This window comes from Pteropus alecto, unplaced genomic scaffold (genome assembly GCF_000325575.1).
Source record: "Pteropus alecto unplaced genomic scaffold, ASM32557v1 scaffold23, whole genome shotgun sequence".
NCBI classification, from domain to species: Eukaryota; Metazoa; Chordata; class Mammalia; order Chiroptera; family Pteropodidae; genus Pteropus; species Pteropus alecto.
In genome coordinates this window covers 3,194,846-3,204,243 of record NW_006435837.1, presented here as the reverse complement: position 1 = coordinate 3,204,243, position 9,398 = coordinate 3,194,846, and the positions used below count along the sequence as shown (strand labels likewise).

At 33.1% G+C, this 9,398-nt stretch overlaps 1 protein-coding gene across 4 annotated transcripts in view; it reads right to left on the bottom strand.

Moving 5' to 3' along the window:
• The window catches only part of RPS6KA3 (ribosomal protein S6 kinase A3), a 99,144-nt gene that overhangs the window by 65,020 nt on the left and 24,726 nt on the right, over positions 1–9,398 (bottom strand). For all 4 annotated transcript variants that reach the window (XM_006911620.3, XM_025046589.1, XM_015589158.2 and 1 more), the window contains one exon: positions 4,621–4,677. In XM_006911620.3, the coding sequence (XP_006911682.1) occupies positions 4,621–4,677 (57 nt within the window). The remainder of the gene's footprint in view (positions 1–4,620; positions 4,678–9,398) is intronic.

Below are 9,398 nucleotides of genomic sequence, written 5' to 3'. Positions count from 1 at the left end.
TTTATGTTTTATAACTTCCTCTTGTTATGACTCTTTTATCCGCTTTTCGTATTTATATATTGTGGTTCAAATTACAGAAGTCTAATTTCAAAGACCACATTTGTTTCTTATTCTCCTTACTGTTTTGGGTGACACTTTCCTAGAGGAGAAGAGGACAAAAACAGCTTTATTTTGCCATTTTAAAACTGCAAGATTCCCTTACATGCTTTTGTGTTTCCAACAACCTAACAGAGTTCTTGGCACCTAACAGATATTCATTAACTACTTTGTTAATGAATGATTAGATGTAGTCAGAATACAGACTAAGCTGCCTTAACAAAAAATCCTCAAAATGCAATGGCTCAAACAAGATAAGTGCCTATTTATCTCTCGCAGAGCAGTCCACAGGTAAGAGGGTAGGTTATGAAGCAGTGTTGTTATTTCATTAGGTCAATAAGAAACCCAGGTTTCTTCTCTCTTGTTATTCTCCATTTATTCTACGGTTTTGTCATGGTCAAAACTGGCTAATCATTACACTCTGCATTCTAGCCCATGGAAAAAGGGCCAATCAACCTACAAGCAAGCCTACCAGTTGACAAGCTCCATACATACAATTATCATCTCGTAGTTCCTATGGGCCAGGAATCTGGGCCAACAAACATGTGAGCTTGGAAGCAGATCCTTCTCCAGCCAAAGTTCAGATGAGACTCTACCTCTGGCCAACTCCATGATTGCAGTCTGTGAGAGACCTTGATCCACAAAACCAGTTAAGCTGTGCACAGATTCCTGGCCCACAGAAACTGTGAGATAATAAGTGTACAGTATTTTAAGCCACTAAATTTGGGGTAAGTTGTTATGCATCAAACATAACTAATGCCATATCTTAACTTTCACTATTTAAAATAACTAATAAAATGAAAACTTTTACTGTACATTAAAGGCAAATACAATTTTAAAGTATAAAGCTAACATATTATTTTGACAATCTTTTGGATTTAATACCATTAAAGAAATAGTAAATATTAGACCTTTATTTTATATTTAAATCTAATTCCTATAATCTGGAATGATCTACTCAACAAGTTTACCTACATTGCTGGTAATATCTTTGTCCTGCACCTATTCAACCTATCTCTAGAATGCAGTTTTCTTTGAGATGTAAATGTTACTAATGTTGTGAGCACTCTGAGGGAAAGTGTGAGCCATATAATATCACAATGGAAAATGCTTTGATTTTAGACTAGAGAGAATAAAAAATTTGAAGGTTTTCCTTCTAAAGGAATCACTACATAAAGAAAAAAGGTAGCTTGTAGCAGAAAAATCAATATTAACACTTGTTGATTGTTTTTATACTTGCTTAAATGCCAATAAAAACATACTATAGACTAATGAAGTAAAATGACTCAAGTGGTTTGGAATGTACAGAAATCTAGACCAAATCTGAAGGGAGCCTTGGGCACTAAGCCCCATGCTCAGGTCTCTGTGCTAGCCCAAACTTAATTTATGCATTCATTTAAGTAACGAGCACTTACTGGAGTGCTGGACATAAAACAAGGAATAAGTCAGACATGGTCGCTGCCTCATGTAGCTCACAGTTTAGTTGGGAATATAAACAAATAAATAAGCAATGGAATCTAGTACACTGTTGCCATTTAGAGTATGCACAGGCTGCTGTGGTAGCACAAAGGAAAAACATTTAATTCAAGGTGGAAATGGAAGTGATAGTTTTATTAGGACAACATCTCGGCTGAAGTGATATCAAAACTTGGACCTGAAGGATGATCAGGAATTAATTATTTGGGGATGGTAAGGGAAAAGAATTCTGGGAGAGGGAATATCACCTATGAAGGCCCAGGAGCAAAAGAGAACCTGATATATTTGAGTGATTGGATTTTTAGTAGAGGGTAGTAGGTGTTTGGCTGGAGAGGATATGGGGAAGTGTGCAAAGGTCTTACTATGCAGGGCCTGGTAGGTAACATTGCAGAGTTTAGATTTTATTTGAGGGAAAAAAAAAGGGATGCACAAAACTATTGAAGAGTTTTAAGAAGAAGAGTGCAATAATCTCACTCTTCCATAACTAACATAATGTTCTTAACAACTTGTTTGGTTTCTAAAATATTAATTTTCCCAAGATGTTAAAAAGTATATAGAAACATACAAATTTTTTATATACTAGCAATAACCATAGCTGAAAAAGAATCCCTCTCACAACATAAAACTACAAAATATCCATGAATTACCTTAATAAGAAATATACAGAACTATATAAGAAACCATAAAATTTTGATAAAGGATATAAAAGAATATCAGAAGAAATAATGTTCTTGGATGTGAAGACTCAATATTATTAAAATAATTTTTTCAAGTTAATCTCTAAATTTAATGCAATTCTAATAAAAATCCCAATTAATTTTTCAGGAGTATTTGATAAATTGGTTATACAGTTCATCTGGAAGATATATAATACTACAACTTTGAAAAGTAAAAAGGTAAAAGAGCTTGCCTTGCCACATATAAAAAACATAATTATTTATTTAAAAGTATATAATTGAAAATATATGTAAAGTCAAAACATTCAGGAGTTTTGTGGGTTGAATCGTGTCCTCCAAAAAGATATGTTCAATATTTCCTATGCTGTACTTTACATGTGTCAGATGGATACTAGACTTATTGGAGCGATCACTTTGTAAGGTATATAAATGTCTAATTACTATGTTGTACACCTGAAACTAATATAATATTGTATTCAATTATAATTGAAAAATAAATTTGAAAAAATGTTAAAAAAGTATGTTCAAGTTCTAATCCCTGATACCTATGAATGTGATCTTATTTGAAAATAGGGCCTTTGCAGATGTAATAATGTTAGGATGAGGTCCTACTGAAGTAAGGTAGGCCCTAATACAATGACTGGAGTCTTTATAAGAGGAAAATATGGACACAGACACACACAGGGAGAATGCCATGTGACAATAGAGGTAGAGATTGGAGTGATGTGTCTACAAGCCAAGGAATACCAAGGACTGCCCCACAAACAGCTGGAAGAAGCAAGGAAGGATCCTATCCCAGAGCCTTCAGGGAGAGCACGGCTGTCAACTCCTTAATTTCAAATTTCTAGTTTTCTGGACTGTGAGAGAATAAATTAGTTGTTTTAAGCCACCCAGTTGGTGGTACAGGTAGGGCAGCCCTAAGAAACTAATACAACGGGCATATGACAATTTTATATATGATAAAAGAAGGATCTCAAATGAGTGGGTTTTGTTTACTCAATAAGTAGAGATTAGGACAACAGGTTAGCTACTTGGAAAAAAAGATTTCTACTTCACAGAAGGTAACTAAAATTGTAAGTAGATCATAGATCCAAATGCAAAAACAAAATCATAAAAATGGTAGATGAAAATGTAAGAGAATATTTTTATAACCTTGGTGCAGGGAAAGATTTTTCTAACCAAAATATGAAACCCAGAAGCCACTCAAAAATGAAAACTTCTGTACATACACAATGAAAGACAATGTAATCAATGTTTAATAGGGAGAAAATATTTGCAAGATATATTAGAGACATGGAGTTAATATCCAGAATTATACACAGAGATCATACAGATCATAAGGAGACAAATAACCCAAAAGAAAATGAGACAAACATAAAAATATAAAAGCCAATAATGTATGAATACTCAATTTCACTAATAATCAAATGAGATGCAAAATGAAATGAGAAAGCATTATTTATTTAGTGTAGTTCAAATGAAAAATAATTCCTGATAATATCCAGTGCTGAATAGGGTTTGGTCCAACAGGCACTCAGTCAAATTTTTACAACCTTTTTGGTTTGGAGGCAATTTGGCAGTGTCTATTGAGATTTAAATATTCATATCCTTTGTTCCAGAACGTCCTTTTCTAAGACTATATCCTACCGAAACAGTTTACAAAAATAAATAGGGGGGAAAACTTAATTACATTAAGTATAGGACATACATAAAATAGAACACTATGCAAACACTTAAAAGAGGTAGATCTACATGTACTGTTATAAAAGATGTTCAAGACATTAAGTGAAAAGAACAAGTTATAGAATATATGTATTTTGTAACTATCAATATAATTGTGTTATGTACAGAACAAAAAGAAAATAATAACTGAGCTGCTAACATTGGTTACCTTGCAGGGGGAGACAATTTATTAATTCATTTATATAATATTTAATGAGTGTCTATTATGTACCAAACACTGGTCTAGGGGCTAGGGATTTAGGAGTGAACAACAACAACAACAACAAAAGATGAGGAGGTGGTGAACACTCATTTTCTATATTAAATATTTCTTTAAAGTTTGACTTTTATATTTTTTGTCTCTAATAAACCTATGGTTAATTTGATTTTTTAAAAAAGCTTTAAGGTACTAATGAAAAACTTTCAACAATATAAAATCGATTCATTTTGTCATTCTCTTAAAATCAGTCTTATCAGTTTTTAAAAATGTCACTGGCATATTCAACAATGCATTTTTGTAAAACTGATGTGAAAGCATCAACAAGTTTCTAACATAAAATCATTAATTTGCTCAGTTTAAAAATAAGAATACTTAAATTTTATGGTATCTGATTTATCTCTATCCCTTATGATGTAATATTTTACTTACAGTTTGTGGATTAATCTCTTCCTCTCCCATAGGTTCATCCATAATTTGCTGTCCATTCTGTGAAAAGCACAGCAGGTAGAAAGTTACCAAAACAGATCTCACGTCAGTTAAAATTAAATGAAAGCAGACAAAACAAAATCATATAGGAATGTTTTCACCTCTAAAGGGTTCTAATGAAGTACAGAACCACCATATAAGTATGCAGTTGCCAATTTGCAACAGGTTATGCTTCAACAGTTAATATGTAAATTGATTATTTTAAACTATAAAAACATTTTTCCATGGAAATGATATAATAAATGATTACCTTTCCAGGTGAGTCCTTGAGTTTATTTTAATAGTTAAAAGCATTACAAATGGTCTTATTTAAACCTTACCAAACATCATTTACAATACTTTCTATGGGAAAACACATTCTAAATTCCGACTCCATTAATAATTAATCAGGGCAACTGCTTAATTATTTCAGGGGAAAATTAAGCTAGAGCTCTACATCTAAATAGAATCCAGATGGATTAAACATTTAAATGTCAAAAAAATAAAATTATGCAAGTATTAGAAGAAAATATAGGTGAATAATACTTATGGGGTAAGGAGAGTGGAAATCATAAAGAAAAAAATTTGACATTTGAATCCACAAAATTTTAAAACTTCTGCCAGACACAAGAAAGTTAAAAGACAAATTGATTGCAAAAAAATAAAAGCAACATATGACAAAGGGTTGGTACCCTCGATACATAAAGAGCTTTGTTTTACAAACCTGTAAGAAAAAACGATGAACCTCAACAGAAATGAGCAATAAGGGAAAAAAGAGTTCAGCCTTAGTACTAATCAAAGAAATGCATTTAACCGAAAGATACCTTTGCCTTTCAAATTGGTAATGATTTACAGAAAAAAAAAAAAATAACACTCAGCGCTAACATGGGTATGGGAAAAAGAGCACTTAAGATATATACTGCTGGAGAAAGTGTAAATCAGCTCAACCTTTCGGGAAGGCAATCTAAGCCTGCATTAAAAAAAAAAAAAAGAAAACTTTGAAACGTCCCATAATTTCACTTCTTCTTTTAAAAACAATGAACAAGTGTGCAAAGATGTACATACAAGGATGCTCGCCATAATTTTTTACAAAAAGAATTCCAAATTGGAAATCTAAATTCCTAACAATAGGAAACTAATTAAATATATTTGTACATCCCTATTATGCAATATTATGCAGTCATTAAAAATGATGATAAAGATGTAAATTTATTGACATGGAAAGACAGTCACATGTAATAAGTGAAAAAGCATTTTACAAAACAATATGGATTGTAATGATCCCATTTTAAATAAATATATACATGTTTCAATGTATATATTTCTATGGGAAAAACTCTGCAAGGATAAACACCAAAATGTTAACAGTAGTTATCACTGGGTGGTAGAATTTTAGACAACTTAAAATTTTGTTTTGATTTTGCTATTTGAATTTTCTAATGTGTCTACAATGTCTACAATGAATATGTATCATTTGTGTAATTTAAAACAAAACAAAACCAAACCAGAAGTCAGGAACACATAGTATCTTCTCTAGTTCCCTCACTGGAAAAGGGAGTTAAATGCCCCTGACCACTTGTTAATTCAACAAATATACAAGGATCTAATTAAGCTACCCATCTCTGGAGCATTATCAGCTGAAAAATAAAAGGTATTCCACCCATTACCCCATATCCCACATGAGGCAACTGCTCTGAATTTGAACTCCTCTCTCTACTCTCCCCATTCCTATTTATCCATCCATTTGTCCAGTTACTCCATTTCATTCATGCTATGTTCTAGGCACCAAGCTGGAGACGAAAGGTTAGTAAAACATGGCCCCTATCCTAGAGGATCTCACAGGTCTACTAACCCATAGAAAGGGCACCTTTCATTTTAACACTTCAGAGTATGTTCCTAGGTTAGTGAATGCCTATACAATATTAACAAAGCGCAGAAATAGTGCCGAAATGCAGAAAAGGGGGAAACAAGTATAAAATCTTTATTTTTCTAAGACACATTCAGAGGCTATAGTATTGTCCACTTCCATGACAAGGACTCAAATAACTCCAGGGTACATCTTTCTCCTAAAAGCCACACAACTATCTGTTCAACTGAATACTGATCATTTTTATTCCAATCTCCCAGACAAACTTTAAACTAGCTCTTAAGAACACTGCCTTTGGAGTCAGACACCTAGATCAAAGTTCTTTTCTTTCACTAATTATGAAGCCTTGGACAAGTTATTTAAACTATGTAAGCTTTAGTTTCTTCATATGGAGTGGAGATCAAAGTCTTATCTTCAGAGAGTTGTTAAGACTAAATGAGATAAATGATATAAAACCCTAAGCACAGTGCCTGGCTTAGTGAACAATCAATGTTAGCTATTTTAATTATGTCCAAAATTCAATTCGATCACTCCCTCTGTGGCTCACCAATCTGCTACTTCTCATGTATTTGCTATCTTAGTAAATGGTACCATCATTCATCTAGTAACCCAAACTAGATTTTCTCATTAAGTGTACACAGAGTTCTCTCTATAACACAGATCTGCTCAATGGCTTTTATAATTCATAGTCTAACCTCAGCTACACTTACATTTTCCGCGGGAATATAATTTGAGAACCATCTGCTCCTCGCAATTTTCAGTGTATGTAAAGCAAGAATCACAACTTATAATTTACTTTTAAGGCAAACTGGTATAGTAGAAACAGCACTAAACTTGGAATTGGTGGACTAGGGATAGAGTCCTAGGTCTGCCACTTATAAGCTTTATGTTTTTGGGCAATTCAGTTTCTCCTATTCTATTACTTTATCTATTCAAAATAAGGATACTTGCCTCTAAAAACGATAAAGAGCTGTACAAATGCAAACTACTATTATTAAGGTGAGATAGCTTTGTAAGAATAAAATAATACTCCATAAAGTCCTTTTGATCTTAGAATCGAAAAAAAGTTTAAGATTGGTAAGGGATCGTGAAAGTCTTCTGTTCTAAATATACATCATATGCTTCAGTTCTTTCTATTCCATTCTCATCTATATTTGAATACTATCAGGACAGGAATGTATTACTTCAGCAGGCAGCCTGCTATACCATCACAAGAAAAACAATGGCTGCTAGATAAAATTCTTCATTATAAAATAACTTTCTTCAGCCACAAATTCCCTTTAAGAGGATTCCTAATATGTGATGACTAACTTGCCTGTACTATATCTGCAGAATCACAGGAAGTAAATCTACAGCTATGACTATAAACCACCCAAATCTGTTCTTTTTCTAGATAGCTCCAGTTCCTTTGAACATTCCTTTCAGACAGATGAGACTATCTTCTTTTCTGAGCATGCACCCAATTCATCTTAAAGGGCAGTATACAGAATTGCATGCAATTAACACCCCAACCTTGATATGACCAAAGCAAAGGGTATGTCACCTCCTTTGTCCCGGATAACAACTTATCAATGCAGTTCACAGATACATTATTTTTGGAATGTCCACAGCACATAAGTGAATTAAACTAAGTTTCCTATTCATAGTCTCATGAATAAAGCCTTATTTTAAATTTTTGTTTCATCTTTTTCCAGTTCTGATCCTCTATAGATTGGATTGCAAATCTGCCAGTCAGCCTCTTCACTATTTTCAGCTTCATGTGATCCATAAAGTTTACAATATATTTGCTTTTCTGAACTCCTCACCCAACTAATGGTAATATACTAACAAAGCAATCTAAGAAAAAATTAAGTGAAACACGATCTAAAGGTATTTCATGCTGTTTTTGCAAAACTATTTACTTCCTTTGAGTTTAGCAAAAATTTAAAATTTTGAACAATTTAATTTTAAAGCAGGAAAATATGAAAGCCCATGTTATCCTACATACCAGTGGAGATTTACAAAAATCTACCCAAAAAGCACCTTTACTTCAACAACCTTTTCAACAAAACAAAGATTCAGATGTTATCTATTACAAGTGAGCACAAAATTATTCCTGCAGCTAAGAAGTTTCTCTTTCAAACCTTTGGCTTCACTAGAGACTAGGTTACGTGGACCATCAGTCTGACTCAATATTTCAATGTCTATAGTTCCAAAAGTTCAAGGAATAGTAACTATTAAGCAAGAAAACTTATTTCTCTAATTTTAAGAAACAGAGAAAACATGTGGTCTGAATCTGGCTAGCACCAGGTTTAAAACCCAGGTCTGTCGCTTATTGCTGTAGATACCTGACCTTAGGTAAGCTAGAGTTTGAGTCTCAGTTTCTTCATTTGTAATATGCATATAATATCTATCTCCCAGGGATGTTGTAATTAAAAGAATCCACCAAGGGCCAGTAGATGCTCAGTAAATGTTACTTACTCGTGCCCCCTTTTGCCTCAATTGACTTATAACATTTACATTTCTACAGTTAACCTCTAAATGTAATAAAGTACAGGAGAGTGTTGAGATAACCTGTTTCACCACTTACTACAGCCAATTTCCTGTCAAGCAGGGTAGAACAGATCATTCACATGTGTGGTATATTTTTATACAATGTGGCTAAAGAATGAGTACAGACAAAAAAAGAATAGTTTAAAAGAGAGGCAAATGTATTTATCCTCTCTCATCCCACCATAATGCCTTCTAGCCAAAAAACTGTAGAGCTTGGCAGGTTGTACATATGCAAATATTATGTGAAATACTGGAAAAGGTTAGAAAATGCTAATCATGCTTTACTCTGTTAGTCTGAAATGTGTAAAAGTCAAAAATTAGATAACGTACAACATGGGTCTCA